The sequence below is a fragment of the Crocodylus porosus genome, unplaced genomic scaffold (assembly GCF_001723895.1).
Source record: "Crocodylus porosus isolate Cpor-Errol unplaced genomic scaffold, CroPor_comp1, whole genome shotgun sequence".
Lineage (NCBI taxonomy): Eukaryota > Metazoa > Chordata > Crocodylia > Crocodylidae > Crocodylus > Crocodylus porosus.
In genome coordinates this window covers 3,418,771-3,443,449 of record NW_017728907.1, presented here as the reverse complement: position 1 = coordinate 3,443,449, position 24,679 = coordinate 3,418,771, and the positions used below count along the sequence as shown (strand labels likewise).

General features: G+C 44.1%; 1 protein-coding gene across 2 annotated transcripts in view; it reads left to right on the top strand.

Moving 5' to 3' along the window:
* WDR47 (WD repeat domain 47) overlaps window positions 1-21,648 on the top strand; it is a 63,191-nt gene extending 41,543 nt beyond the window's left edge. For both annotated transcript variants that reach the window (XM_019530675.1, XM_019530674.1), the window contains exons 10-15: window positions 2,432-2,589; window positions 8,692-8,861; window positions 15,178-15,348; window positions 16,298-16,429; window positions 18,109-18,327; window positions 20,255-21,648. In XM_019530675.1, coding sequence (XP_019386220.1) covers window positions 2,432-2,589; window positions 8,692-8,861; window positions 15,178-15,348; window positions 16,298-16,429; window positions 18,109-18,327; window positions 20,255-20,397 — 993 coding nt within the window. In that variant the 3' untranslated portion in view covers window positions 20,398-21,648. The remainder of the gene's footprint in view (window positions 1-2,431; window positions 2,590-8,691; window positions 8,862-15,177; window positions 15,349-16,297; window positions 16,430-18,108; window positions 18,328-20,254) is intronic.
* Window positions 21,649-24,679: the final 3,031 nt, after the last annotated feature.

The following is a 24,679-nucleotide window of genomic DNA, read 5'->3' as shown; positions in this document are numbered from 1 at the left end:
GCGTGTGCTCCTGGATCTGCATGGGGTGGGATGGGGTGGGGTGGACTGCAGCTGGGGCTATGCAGGGCTCTTCTCAGCAGAGGCTGGGCTTGGAGCAGGCGCTGGCAACACTGGAAGGATGATGCATCCACCCCAGATTTCACTGCAGCTCAGCTCCCAGTGCTGCTGTCGCCAGCCACAGCCCTGGCTCTTCCCAGCACGTGAGTGAAGGTGGGGCATTGAGCTGGAGCAGCAGGTGGCAGCAACAGCACTAGGAATGAAGTGTTGGTGAAATCTGGGATAGATGCAGCATCCTTCCCATGCAGCCCAATTCTGTGCAGATCCAGGCGGCACACCCCCCCGGTGCCCTCCCAGGGTGCAAGCAGCAGCAGGAGCTGCTTCCCCCTGGCCATGGCTCTGGTCCTGCCCCTGCCCCCTCCCTCACCATGGGGGGCATTGATCTGCCTCCCCTTCTCTCTCCCCTCCCCTTCCACCACACTGGACTTACCAGCTGGAGGCAGCTGTATTGGAAATCGGATCAGTATAGGCCAATATGCCTCCGTGAATATCAGCTCTCAGCCCCCAAAATCTCTATCGGTGCACCCCTAATAAATACCATGGTAAGAGTCTTAAGTATGACCAGATATTGACTCTCAGTCCAGATCTTAAGATAACTATTATATTTCTGCTACTGCTGTTACAATTAGGATATTGGCATCTGTTTCATCCTTTTCCATCAGGGAACTGTTACATAATTGTCTGGGTCTTCACGATTTCTTCTTCTTTCTGGCATGCTTGGGAAAACAATAGGAGACTGTTTGGTGGTTCCAATTTCCTAGTTGTATTGACTGCAAACCAACACTCTAATAAAATACTGAAATGCCCATCCCTAACAAGTGACTGTTGCTATACACCGTCGTATTTCTTTTATATCTCCATTATCATGTTCTCCAGTTCAGAGTTCTGACCTGTAGACTTTGATCCTGATAGTCTAGTTCACCAATGCAGAAGTAATTTTGTAATAGGTATATTTTTAAAAATCTCTGCTTTACCTCCATATAGAATCAAAATGATAGAATAGAGGTGTTATCCTCCTGGCAGAGAACACAAAATTGAAATTGTAATAATGCTAAAAATAGTTTCCAGTAGGTGGCCACACCTTGGCCTTAATTTAGTCTCTGTATTAATGTACTCTCCAGTTATCCATATTGAAGTAATGATGTTGCTGTGATTGTCCAGGAAGTATGCAAGAAGCAAGAATTCTTGTGGACAATATATTTTATTGGATGAGCTACGTGGTTGGGATTAACATAGACAAGCTTTTTGAATATCACAGTACCCTTTCTCAGATACCTTGCCGTACCTGAAGAAAGGTGTTGTAATACCTGAAAGCTTGTTTATGCCTATCCCAGCCATGCAGGTCATCCGATAAAAAGATATTATCCACGAGAATTCTTGCCTCGTTTATTTAGCACAATACATGTTAAAATCACTGGTATCTGGTAGAATATAGTAATGGTTTGGACCATTCACTGGTGCCTAATCTAGGGGTGGGAAAAATAGAACTAGATTGTTGAAAACAGGAGTATACAACTTGTTTTAGTAGCTCAAACAAAGCCATCCTTGTTTGAAGTCCAGGGGCTCCCAGCCTGCCTGCCACTCTTGCACTCACTGCTCTTGCAGCAGCAGCAGCCAGGTTCTCCAGGCTTTCTCTCCCTCCTCTAGCTTCTGGTTCCTGCCTCTACTCTGGGAGGCAGGGCAGTGCAGCAGGAGGAAGCCAGGCAACCTGTGCTGCACATGTGGCAGGAGAGGGTGCCAGGCTGCACGTGCTTCATGTTCAGCAAAGGGAACTAGGTTACCTGTGCTTAGAGGTGCATCTGTGCTGCCTACCTGATGTGTAGCCAGGAGGAGTATGGAGCTGTTGTGTGTGTATGTATGGGGGAGTGGCAGCTGGGCTGTGTGTTGCAGGGAGGAGGAGAGAGCTGGGCTACTGGTACTTTGGGGGAAGAAGGGTGGAGCTGGACTGTGTGTTTAGGGGGACTGGCCCACACAGCATGAGGTCCATAGCCTGCACTGTGCATCTACCAGCTTATTCAGAAGTTGGTTAGCCCTGAGATGATAAAACTTTAAAAGGCTTTCGAGATCTATACTAAATAATAAAGTCAAATAATTCTTTTAATTTTCCATGTAAGTAGGTATAGAATAACTTCGGGAGTCTTTTTCCCTACTTAATTTTTGCCGAGTTCATTATTCTCTGGTTTCTATACTCTGTGTCACGAATAATCAAAGTGTATCACCTGTTATTTTCCTTAGAAACCATTTGAATTTGACATTGGGATACAAGTGGCTTTAAAAAAATGGGGATTGACAGGCATTTAATCACACTTTGATATGTATAAACTATGACAAACTTTATTAAAAGTATTGTGTTTGTTGCACTTTTCCACAACAGGAGGACAAATCAAAAAAGCAGTTTGTCTGTATTAATACTCTAGAAGATACCCAAGCCGTCAGAGCTGTGGCTTTTCATCCAAGTGGGAATTTGTATGCTGTTGGCTCAAATTCCAAAACTCTGAGAGTGTGTGCCTATCCAGAAGTAATTGACTCAAGGTAATTAGAAATGTATGGTAGCCGTTTACTATATTGCAGTCCCACCTGTTCCACTCCTTGCCATTTGTTATTGAATGATGATTATAGATCTATCAGATCTGCTTATGTCTTTAGACTTTTTATACTGTAGTTTGTTAACTTGTTGACCCAGATGTTTAGTATTTTTAAGAACCTAACAACCATGGAGTTAGTATAAGAAGGCCTGCCTGAGTGTTTGTTTTGTGGATTTGTAAACAAATGACACCTAAGTTTAATTTTTTATTTTTTGTTTGCTTTTGCCAAAAGCATCACAACTTTCGCTAATTGTGTGTTGTTTTTGTTAGTGTCTCAAACACAGTTGCATTGTGAAAGAAACTATATGAGAACATTAAACCATAGGCACAGAAGAAGGTCTTATGGCTCAGTTCGTCCAGCCTCTTTGGGCTGGCAGATTTAAGACAAACCAAACTCTTTCTTTTTCAGGTTGGATAGTCAGAAAAAATACTTGTCTTAACCACTTGAATCCAAGATGACCTTGAACTTAAGACAGCCTTCCAATAATTAGATTTTTTACATAACAAATTTTATATTTTTCCCCTTAATTTTCCTTGTAAAAGGGTCTAATTAATTAAAGGTCAATCTTAAACTTGTTCCTGTTTTCTTTCTGCTCCCTGCCTCCCCACCACACTTTTCCCAGCTGCAGCCAGGAAAGCACTGGAGGGGAGGCAAGCAGCTTGACCCCTGCCCTTTTTGCCTCCCCCTTGTGCTGGCTCCCCACTCCCTCTGTCCCATAGGTTTGGGCCCCCTACCGCACTTACCCTTGCTCTGGAACCAACAAGCTCTGTTCCTGCTTCAGCCTGGCGCATGAAGTATATGCTTGCCCTGGCCCCAGCCTGGCCCAGGAGTAACGCTGGTAACATCTGCTGCTCCTGGACCAGGTCCAGCCAGAGCAAGGATGTGCTCTGTGCCCCAGAATGGAGCTTGTCAGTGCTGGAGCAAGGGCAAATAGCAAGAAGGAGCAGGTACGGGAGGAGGGGTCAGGCTGGGGGGACAGTAGGCAGTGGGAACACAAGTGGGGGGCCTCAGGGGCAGGTAGCAGCTGTGGCTTCATCACTGGACTGGAGCCAAAGTCAGGAGCTGCACCCCCCCCCCCCACCTCATACTGTATTCCAAGAGTAGGAGCTTTTTTCTCCTCCACGTTTTAAATAGGAGGGAAGCCTTACTTGGGAACTAAATATATATAGTAATTCAGTTATTTATAGTAAGTGCCATTTTTTTGTGCATTTTTGCGTCTGATACTTCTGGGACAATTTACCAGCTTGCTTAAGAGTCATAGAATCGTAGAAAATTAAGGTTGGAAGGGACCTCAGGAGGTCATCTAGTCTAACCACCTTCTCAAAGCATAACCATTGCCAACTAGATCATTCTAGCTGAGGCTTTATGTACCCGGGTCTTAAAAACCTCCTAGAATGGAGATTTGAAAATCTCCAGAGTAAAAACACTGGAACAAGTTACCCAGAAAATCTCTCTGGGTAACTTTTGTTCCAGTGTTTTACTCTCTCCTAGTGAGAGAGTTTTTCTTAATATCTAACCTAAACTTCCATTGCTGCAAGTTGAGACCATTGCTCCTTGTTCTGTCACCTGCTACTGCTGAGTACAGCCTAGCTCCGAGCTGATGGAAAATGGAGTCTGGCTGCCAGCCAGTTCCACAATTTTGCCGACCCCTAGTCTAGCTCCATTCTGTTTGGAATCACCCTTCAGGTAGTTGAAGGCTGTTACTATATCCCCTCTTAGTCTTCTCTTCTCTAGACTAAATAAACCCAGTTCCCTCAACCAGTCCTCACAACTCGTGTGCCCCAGTCCCCTAACCATTTTCATTGCCCTTTGCTGGACTCTCTTCGATTTGTCCACATCCTTTCTGCACTGGGGACCCAGAACTGGACTAAGTACTCCACATGTGGCCTGAATAGGGGGGAATAATCACTTCCCTCGATCTGCTGGCAACACTCCTACTAATGCAACACAGTATGCTGTTAGCCTTATTGGCCAGAAGGGCACACTGTTAGCTCATATCCAGCTTCTTGTCCATTCCAACCCCCAGGTCCCTTTCTGCAGAGCTGCTGCCTAGCCAGTCAGTCCCTAGCCTGTTACCAGTGCATGGTATTCTTCCATCCTAATGTCAGGTCTTTGCATTTCTCTTCATTGAACCTCATGAAATTTCTTTTGACCCAATCCTCCAATTTATCTAGCTCTCTGAATCCTAAATCTACCCTGCAGGATATCTGTTCCCCACCCCCAGTTTGGTGTCATCTGCTAACCTGCTGAGGGTGTACTCTGTGCCATCTTCCAGATCATTGATGAAGTTATTAAACAAAACCAGCCCCCGGACCACCTCCTTGGGCATTCCACTTGATACAGGCTGCCAGCTAGACATAAAGCCATTGACTACTACCCTCTGAGGACCAATGATACAGCCAGTTTCCTATCCACCTTATACTCTGTTCATCCAACCTGTATTTCCTTAGCTTGCCTATGAGAATGTTGTGGGAGACGGTATCAAAAGCCTTGCTAAAGTCACATTTTATATCGCTTCTACTGGTCTCCCTGCATCCACACAGCCAGTGATCTCATCATAAAGGGCAGTCAGGTTGGTCAGGTATGACTTGCCTTTGGTGAATCCATGCTGACTGTTCCTAATCACCTTCTCCAAGTGCTTAGAAATTAATTCCTTGAGGACTTGATCTATGACTTTTCCAGCAATTGAGATGAGACTGACCAGCCTATAGTTCCCTGGATCATCCTTTTTCCCTTTTCTTAATTATGGGCACTATATTTTTTCCTTTTTCAGTCATCCAGGACCTCTCCTGATTGCCATGAGTTTTCAAAGATGATGGCCAGTGGCTCTGCAATCCCATCAGTGAATTCCCTCAGCACTCTCATATTTACTTTGTTTTCCCTCAAATGTCATCAACAAAATAGTCATTAAAGTTCATAGTACAAAATGTTTGATTATATGAAGCAGGGGGGAAATTTAAAAAAAAATTAACAAAAAGACATGGCTTCATTCCTTCCCCATGACTAGGTTCATGGCTGGGCTGGGGCCAGAGCTTCCATGTGCTCTGTACCCTGGGAAGGAATGAAGTTGCAACTGCATCTAACAGTAAGTAGTGGGGGGAACAGAGGCTGTAGGAGGCGGGGAGGAGGTGGAGGGGCAGAGGCTGCAAGATGGACCACAGGTGGTAGGTGGCAGACTGAAGGGGAAGCAAGTGCTGGGGGCAAGGGGGCTGGCTGCCTCCCCCCCGTCCCCCCATATGCACACTACATGGCCCTCTGGTGCTCCTTTCCCCAGTGAGTGGGGGGGTGGAATTTAATTTAAGATGACCCTCTGATTAATTAGATTCTATACATGGAAAGTTGTAACAAATTTATCTTGGTTCCATATACAGAATCTAATTATTGGGGTGTCATCTTAAATTTGAAGTGGTCTTAGATTTGGATAAATGTGGTATTTGGTCATCTTGACTCTTGTTCCCATCAGCTAATATTTTAAAGTATTTCTGCAATCTATTGAAATTGTAAATTTATATGTTAGAAGTTAAGATTTAGCTTTTTTTTTTTTTTTTAGAAACTGAGAAAGCATAGTTACATTGCCAATATCCCTATACCTGGTACTTTAACTTTTTTATACTTATTTTTTTTCTTTTTCCACTTTCTGTTACAAGTTTTTAAAATGTTCTGTTGGCAGTTAAAGGTACTCAGGGCCCCTTGCCAAACATACATAGCATAAGCACATGATTTTTGGTACTGGGCATAAAATTCCTTGGGTGTCAGTCATGCGAATGCTGGGGTGTGCAGCTAGGGTTTGGAGCTCCCCAACCTCTGCTGTCTACACTGTGACAGGGCTTTCAATGTCTGAGCATGGGACCCTGGACTTCCTCCATGGGGTCAGGCAGATGGCAGCCTGGAGTCCCAGATCTAGGATCCAGGGTTGCCACCTACTAGAGTGCACAGAGGTAGCCCAGGACTTGGCGCTGCTACCTTTGTGATCCCCAGGATTGAGCACAAGGCACCTGTATCCCATTCTTTGGGGCTGCCCCCTGCCTAGTGCTGACAGTCACCTGATCATTGGCAGGGGCAGCCCTGGGTCTAGGACATGTGCCACACATTCATTTTAAAGTTGGATGCAAACTAGCCACAAAGAAGTTCCATGTTATATGTGGAACATCTTTATAGCTGGTTTGCCATCTTATTCTGCCATAAATTCCCTGAAGGTGTGCTGTTACAATTTGTGTGATTAATGTGTTAAGTGCATGATAAATGTAACATTTCCTGTGGGCCTCTGCTTCTCTTGCCCTATTAGCTTGTTGCTGTTATTAGAAAATGTTGCTGTCTTACCTACTGAACTAATATCTTAAAAGTTTAGTAAAATTTTTCCACTCATTTCCCACAAGCTTTATTTTTTTTCCTCCTAATGTCCAAGCAACCAAAAAAAGTAATGGGAGAAAGGGAATTTGTTGTTGTTGTTTTTCTTTCATTCCCTAACCATGAGTAAGTGTTGACTTCTTTAGGATGACAAGAAATAATGTGAGGAAGGTTTTGGAAACAATATGTAACTAAAAACAATTAGAGTTCTCTCTCGCATCAATGTACTGAACATTATAGTCATCTGCAAGAAATTATACTGAAGAAGCTGGTTGAAAGCAGCAGTAACTTTGTCTACAACATGTTTTTTCAAAACTCATTCAAAGATGACCTAAAAAACCCATGTTACCATTATATAAAAAACATTATTCAAACATTATTTGTCTTTAAACTCTGTGGTGGCTCACTGTCAATCCTGCCTAAGAAAGAATATTGCTTTATTTACCCACCCTAGGCCTCAGTCTTTCAAACGTGTATGCAAATGATATAATGAGTAGTCTTTCTGAGATCAAGGGCATTCATAAGTGTCTGTGGGGTCAGGGGGTGGGGAAGCTTAGAAAAGGAGTTCTCTGATTTTGTTTTCATTTCAGAGTCTGGAAAAAAAAAAGCTATTTTAGTAAAAGCTCAGAGATCTGTTGGATCTCCTACAGATGTACCAGCAGACATCCATGTTTTGTGTGTCAGTTCTTTTTTGTATGTGCATATTTTTACACAAAGAATACTTGTAATTTAAGTAGCTTGTGCTTTAGAAATCTGTTTTGGGGCACATTGGACAATACTTCTGTAGTATAAATATTGGAGAGTGAGTGTTGGACTGAGGGGAGAGGGGTCACATATAAAAAATTAGACTCCCCAGTCTTCCAGAATGAAGATTAAACATATTTAAAGTAAGGTTTAAGTTGTCAAAAATACTTGCCTGCTTTTATTATTTTTCTAAAGTTTCTTGGTTTTGGTGGAAAGGAATTGAACTGTAAAAAATGTGACATTGGAACTGTTGTTCTCTAATGTGTATAAATGTTAGCTTCTAAGTGAACTGCCTTTTGTTATTAATCAAATTTATTTGGTTTCTTTTTAAAACATGCTTATGTTGATCAGTAATGCAGGCAGCTCTTGCAGATGCAATTTATGACATCAGAGTCCTAAAGTTTTAGGTAGTGAAAAATGTATTTGTTGTTTGGGGAACAGATCCCATGTAGTGTAACAAAATGCTGCACTATTGCAGTGAAGTCCAGTTAGTCATCTCAACTTGTTGTTTGTTAAAAAACAAAATCCAAACCTGTCTGTGCATTCAAATGGGATCCAATTTCCTGAGTGCATCTTGCTCTAGTAGTTGCACTAAAATATTAATGACCTGGCATTATTTTTGTAATGGCTCTAGGGGTTCCATTAATAACCATAATTTATTTATTTTTCTGTGGCTTTAAATTATTTTCTGTTTGCTAACTTATTAAGGAGAAACAATGCTTTTAAAAGTGTTTTAAATGCATGTAATTTTAAACCTACCAGTAAATTAAAAATATAGGATTGAACATCTCTGTTCATCAAGTGTGCTTCAGAAGAATTTCACTTCTTTAATTTTTTTTGCCTACTTTGGTTTCATGTTGTATTTAAATAACATAATTTACTTTCGTTTTAGGTTATGCATTCTATATTTACAACAAAATAGGAAAATAGTCAACTTCTATTTATTTTTTTTTGCAGTGCTTATAACATTCCTAAACCTCCAGTAGTTCGTTTCAAAAGGAACAAACATCATAAAGGATCAATCTATTGTGTGGCATGGAGTCCCTGTGGACAGTTGTTAGCTACTGGTTCAAATGATAAATATGTTAAAGTGCTACCTTTTAACGCAGAAACTTGTAATGCAACAGGTAGGGTATTATGTATACTTGTATAAAGCTTTTTATTATCATTTCGGAAGGCTGTGTTACTGACAAATGCCAGAGCCATTTGAGTTATGTCTGCAAAACAAAATACCACGTTTCGACCATAGAAACCATAAAACAGGACTGTCCAAATGGGGGCCTGTGGGCTGCATCCAGCCCACAAGGAGGGAGCCTAAGAGCTCCTGCCCATCCACTGCTCCTCCCCATTACCCTAGCTGCTGTGGCAGCTGGGCCAGGATCTCTGGCATGTGATAGTGTGGGTAGAGACTTGGCGAGTTTGGCTCTGCTGTATGGGCAGCAGAGGAACTTGGGTGGGACTTGTCCTCCTTGCATGGCAGCAGCAGGAGGGGTATCTGCTTGCATGGTTGTAGCAACAGGGGAGGAGCTTGTGCAGCAGCAGCATAGGGGGGAGTATTGCTGCGGAAGGGGTTGCTCACTTGCATAGTGCTGGCAGTGGACAGGAGAGGGCTTTGAACCACTTATGTGGTGTGGGGGGCTACAGATGACGAGGTCCTCTGCAGCCTGCCCAGTGTATGGCCCAGAGCCTGTAACCTGTGTGACATGGGACCTTGCCACTTGGAAGTTGAACAGCCCTGCCATAGAACTTTCTGGCATTCTTGAGTCATTTCTAGCTCTTTTTAATAAAGCTTAAGCAGAGTAGCAATATATCAGTAGCTATTTTATTCTCTCTTTTTCTAGAGGCCTTTGCTAATATGCTCTGCTTCCATAGTCCCATCTTTCATTCTCTCCCCCTACCTCATCCGAGTTTAGGAAGAGGAACCTATTCATTTGAATCCCAAAAACCTCAGTTTTACAGTTAACTGTTATAAGTTGACTCTCCCTGTCTTCAAACCAAATTTATGGCTTTCTGTCCTAAGCTACTCTTTTTTTTTTTTCCTTTTTGTTTACTGCTTTTTTCTAAGCAGTGGCATATCAACTTATTCCTAGCCAACCTGTCATAGCCCTCATCAATGGGAAATTAGGATGCTGCTAGTTGAGGACTTCAGATTGGTGCAACTTTTCAATACCTGGTCTATATAGAATCATAAAATTAGGGTTGGAAGGGACCTCTCAGGAGGTCATCTAGTTTAACCCCCTGCTCAAAACAGGACCATCCTCAACTAGATTATCCCAGCCAAGGCTTTGTCTAGCCAGGTCTTAAAAACTTCCAACCTCTCTGGGTAATTTGTTCCAGCATTTTACTACCCTCCTAGTGAGAGTTTTTCCCTTGCTGCAACTTGGGACCATTGCTTCTTGGTCTGTTGTCTCTGCCACAGAACAATCCAGCTCCATCCTCTTTGGAACCACTTTTCAGGTAGTTGAAGGCCGCTATTAAATCTTCCCTAAGTCTTCTCTTCTCTAAACTAAACCCAGTTTTCTCAGCCTCTCCTTAACCAGGGATCCAGGTTTTCTTTTCACTGTGGAAAAAACACAGTAAAACCTAGATTTTCTCATTTTAAAGAGAAAAACCCAGGAAACAGTGGGTTTTCCCTTGCAGGGTAGTAGAGTTCCAGCCTGCAAGGGGCTGTGCGGGAGAGGGAGGACGGTAGTTAGGGAGGAGGTGCCATGTGCATGTACACATGCACATGGCCTCCTGGCAGCCTGGAGAGCGGTTCCCATAGGTAAGTCTGGTTGGGGGGGGGGATTGAGGCCCCCATAGTGGGGGAGAGGGAGGGAGGGAGTTGGGTAGGGCTGCAGCTGCTGCCTAGCCAGAGCAGTGCATGGGGCTTGGGGCCCAGGGCTGGAATGCATGGCTGCAGGGCCTGAGTGGGGAGCAGGACAGATCTGCAAGCAGCTCATCTGGGGGGGTAGGAGGCTGGCACCTTGCTGCTGTGTGCATTCTTGGGGAGGGTATAGGGGGCACATGCCCCCCAGACTTGTACACCAGGTGAAGGCAGCTGCAGGCTCAAGCCTTCCCACCCTGCTGCCCTGCCCCCAGGGCCTCTACAACCTAGCAGGCAGGACAAAGTGGGGCCAGGAGTGACAGGGCAAAGTAGGGCCAGGTGGGGGAGCTCAGGGCCGCTGCTGTGAGCCTTGTGCCACCATGGCGAGGTGCCCCCTGCCTGCCTGGCAGCAGTGCGGAGATGAGCCCCTCACTGCTGCCAGATGGGCAGGGGGCACCTTACCAGAGTGGCACAAGGCTTGTGGTGGTGGCAGGAAGCTTCCTCATAAGTTTTATAGCCCTCATCTGCCCTTCCCCCCCCCCCGGGGCTCCGCTCCAGCCATGCTGCCCATGGGGAGGGGGAGTCAGGCTCTGTGCAGCGGCTACCTCCCACAGGTGGCAGCTGGAGCTCTGACGCTGCTGTGGGGGGCACAAAGCTGTGGACCCAAGTCCCTGACCCTGTAGCCCTGGCAGTTGGGGGCCCCCTCTAGCTGGTTTGGGGTCTGGGGGGGCTGTGGGTGGGGAGTGAGGGGCACCAGCAGGTCTGGGGGGCGCTGGCTTGCAAGTTAAGGGCAATGTCGTGGACAGGGCACTGACATATCAGGGCTTCTCAGTACCACAAAGCAGTGGGGTGGGACAGCTGCAGCTGGACCTGCATCCTGGTGAGTGAAGTGACAGGGGGAGTTCTGATTTCTGCCCCCCCCATGATTTAAAAAAAAAAACAACCCCAAAATCAAATGCCAAAATGTATAGGTATTTATAACTTATTTTATTACGGTGATTAAGGCAATGATAGGCTTCCAAATTACTTTAAAATTGTAAGTATATCAGTAAAACATTGTATTCAACTGATGGATAGAGATAGTGGCACTTTTGTTTTAATCATAGAAAAACATGGATTTTGGTGGGGGTTAATCAGAGAATTTGTGGAGTTCTTTGGCATTTTTTAAAGAGAGAACCAGGATTTCTACTCAGCTCATGTGCCCCAGCCCCCTAACCATTTTTGTTGCCCTCCATTGGACTTTTTCTCCAACTTGTCCACATCCTTTCTGTAGTGGGGGGCCCAAAACTGGACACAGTACTCCATATATGGCCTCACTAGTGCCAAATACATGGAGAGGAAAGAATCATTTCCATTGATCTCCTAGCAATGCTCCTACTAATGCAGCCCAGTATGCTGGTAGCCTTCTTCGCAACAAGGGCACACTGTTGGAACATATTCATCTTACTGTCCACTGTAACCCTCAAATCCTTCTCTGCAGAGCTGCTGCTTAACCAGTCAGTCCCCAGCCTGTACTGGTATATGGGATTATTCCATCCTAAGTGAAGTACTTTCACTTGTCCTTAATGAATCTCATGAGATTTCTTTTGGTTTGTCTAGGACTCTCTCAATCTTGGTCCTCCCCTCCAGCATATCTACTACTCCACACAGGTTGGTGTCATCTGCAGACTTGCTGAGGGTGCACTCTGTGCCATCTTCCAGATTATTGGTTAAGTTTTGAATAAAACTGGCTGGAGGACCAATCTCTGGGGCACGCTACTTGATACTAGCAGTCCAACTAGGCATCAAGCCATTGATCACCACCCTTTGAGCCCAGTGATCCAGCCAGTTTTCTAGCCACCTTTACAGTCCATTCATAGAGCCTGTACTTCCTTAACTTGCCTGCAAGAATGTTGTGAGACCATATCAAAAGCCTTGCTAAATCCAAGGTGTATCATGTCCACTGCTCTTCCCACATCCACAGAACCAGTCATCTCATCATAGAAGGGCATCAGGTTGGTCAGGAATGACTTGTCTTGATGAATCCATGCTGACTGTTCCTAGTCGCCTTCTCTTCCAAGTGCTTAGAAATTAATTCCTTGAGGACTTGCTCTATGGTTTTTCCAGGGAATGTGGTGAGGCTGCCTCATGTGTTTGTTCCCTGGATTCTCTTTCTTCCTGTTCTTAAAGATGGGCACTGCTTTTGCCTTGTTCCAGTCATCCAGGTCCTCTTCCAATTGCAGTGAGTTTTCAAAAATAACGCCCAGTGGTTCTGCAGCGACATTAGCCAACTCCCTCAGCACCCTTGTTTGCATCGTGTCCAGCTCTGTGGACTTGTACACATCCAGCTTTCTTAAATAGTCTCTAATCTGTTCTTTTGCCACTATTTGCTTGCCTCTTTCCCCAAACTGCGCTGCCAGGTGCAGTAGTCTGGGTGCTGACCTTGCCTGTGAAGTCTGAGGTGAAAAAAGCATTGATCCTCTCATGCATCGTCTGTCACTATATGTTGCTTCCCCCATTCAGTAAGGGACCCGCACTTTCCCTGATCTTCCTCTTGTGGCTGACATACTTGTAGAAACCCTTCTTGTTACCCTTCGTGTACCTGGCTAGCTGCAACTTCAGCTGTGCTTTGGTTTTCCTGATTTCATCCCCACATGCCTAATAAGTATGTTTATGCTCCTCCCTAGTAGATGTCCAAGCTTTCACTTGTAAGCTTCCTATTTTATGCTTTAGCTCATTTGAAGAGCTCCCTGCTAAGCCAAGCTAGTCTTCTGCCATACTTGCTAGTCTTCCTGCCTACTGGGATGGTGCGTTTTACACCCTTAGTAAGGTTTCTTTAACAGTACAACCAGTTCTCCTGGACTCTCTTCCCCCTTAGACTGGCCTCCCAGAGGATCCTGCTCATGAGTTCCCTGAGTGAGTTGAAGTCTGTCTTTCTGAAGTCCAGGGTCCTTATTCTGCAGCTCTCCTTCCTCCTTTTCCTAAAGACCCTGAGGATTCCTGTCATGTGAGTGGCTATTATCCCCATTTTACAAGTGGCCAAAAGGCTCGATGATTCAGGTCAAAACTATTCACTAATTGTGGGTGCTCTGTTTAAGATACTTACAATCAAAGGTTCCAAGTAGAAGTATTATATATCCCTTCATATATTCAAAATGCTTCTCCCCTTGATTTCAGTTGGAGCTCTCAACAGCTTCAAGTGAGGCACCTTAAAGGAGGAACACCAAATTAGTGACTATATGTAATGGCAAATTTGTTTTAAGTTGTGTGTAGGCATGTTATAGGAGTCAGGGATGGAATCCAGTTGCCCAGATGATGAGACTGTCCTTTCTTTTGCAATCACGTGCCTTGTTTGTTTTACCTTCCAATCTCAGCTGTTGTGAAAAAAACAAACATGGGATACATAAATCCCAGTGTCATTTGTAAGCTGTATGAAATAATCCTTTTACTCTACTCAGCAGTGGCAAGGCATTGCCTGGAGTAATTTGTTCAGTTGTGGGTAGTGCATTTTAAGAAAGATACGGGCTAAGAAAATTAATCAAAGATGTAGAAAATGTAACCTAGAAATAATAATTGGAGGGAAATTGGACTTGTGTAGTACAGAGAGAGAACTGAAGCTAGACAAGTACTCAGATATCTAAAGGTTACTTTAAAGGCGGAGGTAATACATTTTTCTCCATATTCATTGGAGGTAAGACGAGAACTAAAGGGATTAAAGTGTAGCAAAGATTAGGCATTGGCAAAAACAACTTATCTGTAAGGATAGTTAATCAGTAGAATAGATAACCTAAGGAGCTTGCGGAATCTCCTTCACTGGAGACTTTTCGAACAGATCAGACAATTGTCAGGAATAAATTTAAATGTAGTTGATCTTGTCTTGGAGCAGAAATGTAAACCAAGTCCCTTCCCATCCTATTTTCTTTCTTTTTCTTTCCGTTTTAAAGATGGCCTAATGGAAAACAACACAAAGGATGGAATTATGATTGTACAAGCTATTTTAATACTGATATTTATTAATTTGTTTTGTGCTTGACTGCAGCTTTTATAGGTATAATTTCCTAGCTTTTAAAGTGCAAACTATAAAAACAAGTTTTGCTACATAGCAATTTGAATGTTAATAGACTGCTAATGCAGTGCAGACCCCATCTGCACTGGTACAACCTTTAGATCCATCGCACAGGCCCTTGTCACTTGAGCTAAGAGGAATTAATAGCAGGAATATATTGTCATCTCTGTCTAGTGCCGTTCTGCATGGAGTATGAGATGCTTTTCACAGATGCTCATAAGACGCTAAAAAAGTATGAGACTTGAATCTTGAGATTCACTGCAAAATCTGTAGAGAAGCCTGCTGTAGTGGATATAGACTCTTCCGCCTTATTTCCCCCCAAACTGGACCCTTTCTGCCCCATTCCTTCCAACCTATCCTGGTGCCATCTCTGTTCCCACTCCCCTTTTCTCTCCAAATTTTGCTTCATCAGAGTCCCATTTCTCTCATCTTGTTAGCCTTGGACTCCATTCCTCTGGCTTCTGATGCCAGTTTCTCTTTACCCTAGCTCCGTTCTGTACTGTCAGAGTAACTGCTTAAATTTTATTACAAAATCAGTTTATATTTAAAGTATATTTCAGTGTGTTCCTGGTTTTGTTTAAATTTATTTTAGGTCCAGATTTGGAGTTCAGCATGCACGATGGGACAATCCGGGATCTCGCTTTCATGGAAGGACCAGAAAGTGGCGGTGCTATTCTAATAAGTGCTGGAGCAGGGGACTGTAATATTTATACAACAGACTGCCAGCGAGGACAAGGACTTCATGCTCTGAGTGGCCATACTGGTATGTTTGTTACTGTTGCTTTTTTTTATATCTACGTCATCTGACCTCTGCTATACTTCAATAAATACTATGTTTTTCTCACATTCAACATGCACCATAAGTTGTGCGCCTTGTTTTTGAAAGAAAGACAGAATGACGAAAAAGGATCTTTCCCTGCAGTAAGTAACTGAATATCAGCAGCTAGAAACCCAAGCCTACTTCTTGTTCTCCCTGTGGATCATGTGCAGCCTTTACTTTCTTACTGGTATACAGACTGCACTCCAATTTCCAACAGCTGGTTTTTTGAGGTGGGGAAAGGGTGTGTGCTTGTATGTGAGAAAATACAGTATTTGTAATAAAAAATGCCTTTCCTACTAGCAGCACTTCTGGCTGTCTACGGTATTACATTATACAAAGTGTCTGGAGGACAAGACTTATCTACTTTAAACCAGTGGTTCCCAGTCTTTTTTTCATATATGACCCCTTTTCTAATGTGAGCCTGAGGTGTGTTTTGGGGTTTTTTTGTTTGTTTGGGGTTTTTTTAAAAAAATCATTGGGATTTGAGTCCCCTGCAAGTCCTATAACCCCTACTTTGCAAATTGCTTCTTTAAACCCTTACTCAGCAGGGAGGCTGTGTTTGTTTTTCAGGCTAACAATTAAAAGGAAGGTATTCCAATAAGGTACTCATGGCCTCACCCAGATACTTAACTAAAGGTTGAATAACTGGTAATAAATAGAAATAGATATCTGCTGATAGATTTGCTCTCTGAAGAGAATCAGATAACTATCCTAACGTTCTGTTCTGTTTGCTTTTTGAAATGGAATATTTAACACACTCCTAATTGTGTACCATTGAAGCTACTATTTAATCTCCAAATGCAAATGCATTCAGAATTGTGTGTGAAGAAAAGTGTATCGGTCTTTAAATTTTGATTCATACCAGTGAAGTGAAAAGGATTCTTGTATGCAGGTCATATTTTAGCACTTTATACTTGGAGTGGGTGGATGATTGCATCTGGATCCCAAGACAAGACCGTAAGATTCTGGGATCTAAGAGTACCAAGTTGTGTGCGTGTTGTTGGAACAACATTTCATGGAACTGGTAAGTTGTGCTGTTGTCTTGCATGCTTCTATATTTTAAAGATGGTTCATGTCATTGGTAGGTAGTAAAACATTAATCTTGCATTATAAAATGGTGACTATTGACTTGTTCAAGCCTCCTCCTACTTCTCCACCCCCACATGCTCATTTTCAAAAAGAACTTTCAGCATATCCATTCAAACCTTGGTTATGTTTTTCTTTCTGACTCCTTACCTCAAACTTTATCTATAAAGCACCATAACCTTTGGTGTTTTAAAACAGAAAATGCACTTCCCATCTTAAACATAAAATTGAAACTAATTTAATGCTGACAGAGGTGGAGGGAGTAGGAGGGGTGTTTAGGATTTTGAATGTTATGGGTTTTTAAAGGTTTTTTTTTTAACCTTTACTTTGAAATAGTTATAGAAATATAGTTGATACAGTTGCCAAAATTTAGTTTATACCTAAACTTTCAGATTTGTAGGTTTTGGAAGAATGTCACTGTCTCTGTGTTAATGGAGTAAACAAAACTGCTCACAGTTGTGAGGAGTACTGGTTCCCAAAACAATCTCTGTCACTGAAATATTTTTGCACACTTTGCACATTGAGTTCTAGCTGTGTAGGAAAATAAAATCCCTCCTACATTCTTTTGGATTTTTTTAACTATTTTTGTTTTTCTGTAGCGAAACAAATAGTCATAGTCTTGGAAAAATCCTGATTGTAGCTTTGTTATCACTTCATAATAAGCTAATATGGCTAAGTACAGATATTCGGGAGTGTTAGGGGAAAGTTAAATTGATTCAAAACAGCTGTCTTATAACAGGCAAGTCAGGATAGGGGGGCTAGCCAAGGGGTTGGGGATCCAGCAGGCTGGAGGAGATCGGGGGTTTGCCGGGGGGGAGACAGGCACTTCCTATAGTGGGGCACAACCTACAGGTGGGGTAGAAGCAGAGGTGTGACCTGCAAGGTTGTTTCTTCCCCCATCCCCACAGCAAACCTATACCCCCATCCCTCTCATCGCTTCTCCCCACCAGGACTTAGTTGCTTGGCTCTGGCAGCAGCAAACGCTGATAAAAGCAGCTGCACCTGGGATGGCTTGTGGGATGGGAGTTGAGGGCTGGTTGGTCAGGGCCAGGGAGTGGGGGACAAAAAATAGCCCTGTCAGGAGTGGAAGGGGGTGATGAAAAGAGCAGCCCTGGGGCTGGGGCTATAGTAGCTGGGTTTTCCCAGCCTTGCAGCTGCACAGGGAAAGTGTACAGAAGTTCCATGTTCCGGTTTAACTAAATCAAATAAGTCTGATACTACATTAATCCAGGCTTATCTTATGCCAGGTTCTGCAATTTTTAGATCAGTTCATGTGCATGGAACTTTTGGACAGTTACAGGTTTAGACTGATTCCTGGTCATTGAGACTGAGTGAGTCTGTAAATGTAAGATCAGTATGGGGGCAAGCTAAGTTATAAATTGGGCAGCCATTTTGAACCCAACTTAACCTTCCCAAATGTCTGTACTTAGCTTATGTGTTGCTTAAATTTTGTCTGACTTGTAGTAAGACTTGGTTTTAATGTCATTTTCTTTGTTACTACAACTACCAAAAATACTTTTTTACTACAGGCATGTCAAATATTTCTAGACTCCAAAGGAATGCAGAACATCTCACCAAGTGTGCATTAATCTAATACATAGAATTTTTTTCTTTTAGGCAGTGCTGTAGCATCAGTAGCTGTTGATCCTAGTGGCCGTCTCCTTGCTACTGGGCAAGAGGATTCCAGCTGTATGTTATATGATATTAGAGGAGGACGAATGGTACAGAGCTATCACCCTCATTCCAGTGATGTTCGTTCTGTTCGCTTCTCTCCTGGGGCTCATTATTTGCTCACAGGATCTTATGATATGAAAATAAAGGTGACAGACTTGCAAGGTAACCCATCTGCTATGATGTATATTAAAATTGAGTAATGAAGTATAGTTTGTTTTTGTGTTTTTTACTGTTGGAGACTTTTAAGAAATTTTGGATCTAAAGAGACTAGTTTCTGAGGAAGTATTCCTGAGATCTGCTAAAACGTTTTGGAATATACCCACCTGGGAGTCTAATCAACTCTCAAACCCGATTCTATTTAATTGTGAACGACTATAGCCTTCAGCTAAATCTGGTTAAGTGTCTTTATGTGCAATAAGGGAAACTAGTGCTACTGCCTGACTGAACCAAAGTTTCAGGCAGTGAGAAAATTTAGACCTACAAAACAAAATTCAGATTTAAATTGTTTTTGAGGATGGGGAGAAAGAAAGAAGAGATTGGGGAATTTGTCTTGTTTTAATGAACTGCTTATTTTTAATAGTACTGAAAAAATTGTATGAATTAGTAACTTATACTTGGAGTGGGTAGATGATTGATTGATTTGCATCTGAAATGCTGCAGTGAGCCTCAGTCTGGCTTCTAGGCACAATATAAATGCTAACTCATCAAAAATGTTAATTGACAACGCTGATCTGTAGCAAAGATCTGTCCCAGAGAGCTCTATCATCCAGCCTGCAGTGCTGCCTGTGGGAACAACCAGTGTGTGGCATGAAGCATGCAGTAGCCCTGGCTCTGCACATGTGAGATGTGGGGTCCATCTGGCAAAGGCTGCATGTGACACAAGAGCCTGAGCATGTGCTGCCAAGGCCACAGTAGGCCAGTCCAGGGCAAGCACTGTATGTAGTGCCTGTGCTGGTTTGGCCCTGCATGCTGGATCCAGGGCTGGCCTGGATCAGGCCCATAGACTGGCCCCACATGTCAGATGTATCATGTAGGACCTGCCTGTTGTGGGCACCCCACGTGGATGCACCCTGCATGTGCCCTGGTGCAGTGCTGAACACAGTGCATGGGGCTGGGGCCAGTGCATGTTGCATGTGACATGCAGAGCTGGAGCTGGATTAGACCCACAGACTGGCTCTGTATGCCATATACAGCATGTGGGGCCAGTCTGGCCTGAGGCCCCTGTACAGCTTGTGTCCTGGGGCAGGTCATGCTGCGTGCAGTGCATAGGGTTGGAACCAGTGCACATGCTACACAAAATGCATAGGGTTGGTCCAGGGTGTGGGCCACATGGTGCCTGCATCAAACTGCCTCTGCATGTTGTAGGCTGGTCCGTGGGCCACATGCAGCTTCTCACCCTTCATTTGGCCCATGAAGTTGAAAGAGTTTTAGAACCCTGCTGTAGACTATAGAATATGAATGGTAATCATCATTACAAACCCAAATATACCATATTTTATCACATGAAAGCTGCATGTTTTCTAGTGCACTTCTTCCACCTAATCAGCTGTAGGAAATGTGGGTCCGTGTTATGTGTGAGAAATGCAGCTCCCCAGGGATCCAGAGATCTGACAGCTTTGGGAGCCATGGAAGCTCTGCCACTGTTCACTTGCAGCCAGATCTCCAGACTTTTGTGGGAGACCCCTGGCCAGCTGACATTAGCACCACCCACCACAGCCAAATCTGACATGCTGGATCGGATTCAGCATGCACTCCCAGTATGTCCAGTCGGGGCCCTAGGGCATGGGGTCAGACTAGGAGACCCCAAATCTCAGGTGCTTACCCATACTCCACAATGAGATCATTTTCCTTTTTGGTGCCCTCCAAAAATAGGGGGTGTGTATTTCCATTTGGAGTGTGCTATATGTGAAAAAATGGGGTACTTATGTAAATAGAAGAGCTTGTTATTTCTGTGAATACCTTTTTAAAGTTCCATCCAATGGGGTTGCATTCTGTTCAGCAAACTAAATGCATGTGTAGACTATTTCCAAGAAAACTTTTTTGTAAGCATTTATACAGGTAATGATTTTTATCCTTTCTATCCTTTTAGGGGACCTTACCAAGCAGCTTCCTATTATGGTGATAGGGGAACACAAAGACAAAGTGATTCAGTGCAGGTGGCATACACAAGATCTTTCCTTCTTATCATCTTCTGCAGACAGAACTGTAACCCTTTGGACTTACAATGGTTAGAGTGCAACTAATGGCAACCTATGCAGATAAAGCACAGAGACGTAAGACTACTAGACTTTATTTAAAACAAGCAAACAACTTAGGTATTCAAAGAGCAGCAGTTGACCAGAAGTGTGTCTTAGCCAGAAGAGGCAGTTGTCACAGAATTTCTGATTGCTAGGAGGTCTTGGTGTTTTTAGTATTATTTTGCAGTGCTTTCAGTCTTCCATGTGAACTCATGCTGCTGTGACCTATTGTAGTCTTGTTGCCAAAGTCTATTGGAAGAGCTCCTATGTTGTTGATGTGCACTCAGAGTAATATGAATTATGTGTTTACAGTTTAGTATTAATTGCATTCCTTGGTCTTTGCCTCAATGACTATTTTATAGAGAAACTTAATTGAGCTACACCTTAATCAAGTCAATATATATTGAACCTAGATCCACATAAACATAGAAGATGAAAATTTTACTTCTATTGTTTTCACACTTCTGTTGTGTGCATCACTTGGCAGAAAAAGGTCTGACTTTTTTTTTTTTTTTGTCTCCACAACTTCAACATTGATTTTTATAATAAAATTATGAACTTTTAAAGGTGAGTGGGCAGTAACTGCTTCTTGATTATAGTCCATAATATAGTGTGTTTTGCTTTTCATCTAAGCGGGGGAAATGTAAGCCTATGGAAACAAAATCATGTAGTAAAACAGCAACATGTTGAAAACAAAATGTAGGTTTTGCTCTTGAAACATAATGTTTCACTTTTTGAATGCAACAGAATACCTCTGTATGACGTACTGTAGAAAAGTGGATTTGGCAGCATTGTCACAGCGAGCATAATGGCTACCCAAACTCTCAAAGAAAGATGACACCATTTAACACTTATTATAGACAACAGCATGGCTTTAAAATGCTATGTCTGCATGATAATTTTAAAATCACTTAACTTCCCAGTCCAGAAGCTTATTTAATTTTTTTCTTGCACTGTTTATGTAATGCAGAATTGCAGTTTTTATTTCTACAAAAAATTTAGATTCTAATGTTTATGTATTGTTATATTTTCATATTGTACAGGTTACTTTTAAATTTAAATATTAGGTTATTTATTTATTTGAATGCAGTTAAGTTTTGGTTTCTGATTTACTAAATTATCTGTTCACTGTAGCAAGCCTTTTTTTTTTTTTAAACTATTGTATAAAAGTGAAAAGGTTTATTATAGAAGTGTATCTGTGCTATATCTCAATAAAGACCTCTGACATCATCACCTGAAAGCACAATTAGCTGTTATTTCAGTCTCTCTTGTTTGTTATTTTGTATAAGTCTCCCTCTTTCACCTGTAGATTGACAGAATGTTAAAAAAAAAACCAACTATAGATTAGTGGTCTCCAGCCTTTATAAGTAGATCACCTTTGACATTTAAAAGCAACCCCAAGATCTACTGTGCGTCACCGTCACCCCCACCCCTCACTCCCCCCTGTCCAGCAGGTAAGTCTGTGGGTAGGTGAAGGGAGGGGGCAGGTTGAGGGAGAAGAAATTGTGGGGGCGCACCTCCCCAGCAGGTAAGTCCCACTCGGCTAGGGCCCCACTCAACTTAACCCTGCTTCTGCCTCTAAGGCACTGTCCCTCACCGTGGGGGGCCTCAATCTAGCCCCTGCCCCTGCCCTCCCCCATGAACTGACCTGATGGTGTTTCCAGTCTAAAAGGGTTGAGAACCACTGCTTTACACCTTCTGTGTAAGTAGTTGGCATAACAGAATCACTCTATTTATACTAACTTACGGATTGAGGAGCCTGTTCTTTTTCTATTTATGTGTCTGTACAATCCCTTGATTCGTTTTTGAAGTGAAGGCTGAAGATATGAACAGGCAGTCAGTTTCTATATAAAGAATTTCTGGGAAATTGTGTGCAAGGAAAATGTGGCAAGAGAGGCTTTTTGGAGCACCACAGAACACTTGCTGCCACTACCATGCAGCCACAGGGCCAGTGCATGCTGATTTCAGTATGCTTTCCAGGGACACTGAGTTCTTTTTATTTCTTTTCTCTCCTTGTCACCCATACAGCTGGTGACTTGTGATTCTTAGTCACAAAATAATATGTAACCAGTATGTTATAATAAATACCCCAGCTTGGGACACTTCTATTATTTTTTAAAGCAACATATTTTAACAACATTTCCAACATGTTCAAAGACCCAGGCAGGCCTTGGGTTCCTGGATAATGACCCATACTTTTGCGGAGGGGACTTGCTTGGGTGGGATGGGCTACACCTCTCTCCTAAAGCCAAGCGTGTCTTCTCTTCCAAGTTGGCTGATCTCATGCAGCGCACTTTAAACTAGCTTCGCCAGGAGATGGGGCCACAGGAGGACTTGAGGACACCTCCCAACCAAGACAGGTGATGTGCACAAAGAATACCCAGGTAAGCAACGGGGGTCCAGATTGTCCTGGGAATTCGGGGGTGGCACACGCACCAATTCAAGGCCTTTAAATGCTTCTACACCAATGCTCATAGTATGGGGAATAAGCAAACCCGGACGTAGTAGGGCTCACAGAAACCTGGTGGGATTCATCCCACAACTGGGTGGTTAACATTAGGGGCTATAGACTATCCAGGCGGGATAGAATGGGGAGGAAAAGTGGGGGTTTGGCACACTATGTCAAAAAGCAATACACATCCTCAACCAGCAGGATGGGGTCTGAGGAGGGGCAGGCTGAAGTGCTCTGACCCTGGGTCAGGATACAGGGGGTCATGGGGAAAGGGACTTAATGGTGGGAGTCCCTATTACAGACCTCCCAACCAAGGGGAAGAGCTGGACCGTGAATTCTCAGGTCAGCTTGCGGAGGCACTTAGGGATGTAGTTGTCATGGGTGATCGAAATTACCCGGACATCTGCTGGGAGGAGCGACCACTCATGAAGGTTCCTTGTCGAAATACAGGACCTCCACTTAACCCAGGAGGTGCACAGTCCTACCGGGGTGAATACCCTGCTGGACCTGGTCCTGGCCACAGGCGACGACCTGGTGAGGGGACTCCAGGTCCTTGACCACCTGGGCAGTAGCGATCATTGCTTGCTGGAATTCACCATTCAGTGCAGGGTGTCAAAGGCCTGCAGCAAGGCAGTAGCCCTTGACTTCAAGAGGGCCAACGTCAATGAGTTGAGAATAGTGGGAGAGGCACTGGGGTCCTGGAGAGTAGGGGAACTGAGTGCCCAAGATGAGTGGTCGTTCCTTAAGGAGACGATACTCGGAGCCCAAGGAGTGACAATCCCAATGAGAAGCAAAGGGGGTGTCACAGAGCACTTAGGTGCCCTGTGCCTGAGAACAGGGATGGCTCCAGAGAGTCCCTAGCAGTGAGAAGGGGGAGGCGCAGCCACCAGTCACCAGGGCAACACAGGTGCTGGTTGCCGGGGCAACCGGCAAAACCCCCTGACAGGAAGGGGCAGGGCTTAGCCCTTCTTAAACCCAGGCAGGAGGCTAGGGTGGCAGTTCCTCCTCTGACAGCCAAGGAGTGAGGAGCTCAGCCAGTGTGGAGAGAAGGCCAAGGTTTGGCTGCATGAGTATCCACGGGTTGCTGCTACGAGCTGGAGTATTTTTGCCTGGTAGGGATTAACTGTTGTACCAGATGATGTAGCTTTATGTTATAGCCCAGGGGCTTTGTGTTTTGTGTTTACTGTTTAACCGGAGGACTGGGTGAGTCTATTAGGGGTTGGAGGAGGCCTCATAGGGACTCTCCAGTAGCATGGGGGTTCCTGGCGCTGGAGAAGGCGCAGAGTTTTGCGTGGTGCATTTTGGCCTAGCCCTGAGAGTGGCAGAGGGGTGGCGAGGAGCCCCGAGGGCAAAAAGGAGGGCTGAGACATAACAGGGCCACAGTCAGATCACACCAGCACCATCTGCGAGGCTTGGGCTGTAGTGTAGGGGAGGAAAAGGAGCCGCAGATAGCGCCCCCCCCCATCATCGGGGTGCGTAGAAATGGGCAGCCTCCCGCTAATTACAACAATCTATTAATTAAATAAGATCAAGGTGTGGCAAGCGAGTAAGCAGGCAGTTAGCCCATTACAGGAGGGCAGAGCCATACCCGGAGAGGCTCCAATAGTGCCACTCCTGTCAGAGGGGGCAAGAGTGCCTGTCGCGGGGCACTCCCATGCCCCGCTCCTAAGGAGATGCCCCAGGAAGGGGAGAGGTGTAACAGGGCACCAGGGTGCCTGCTACTAGCAGGAGGAATAGGGCTGCTGAAGCACCCTGGAGCAACACAGATGGGGGTTGCTAGGGCAACCAGGCAGGTCATGTGGCCAGGAGGGGGCAGGGCCAGGCC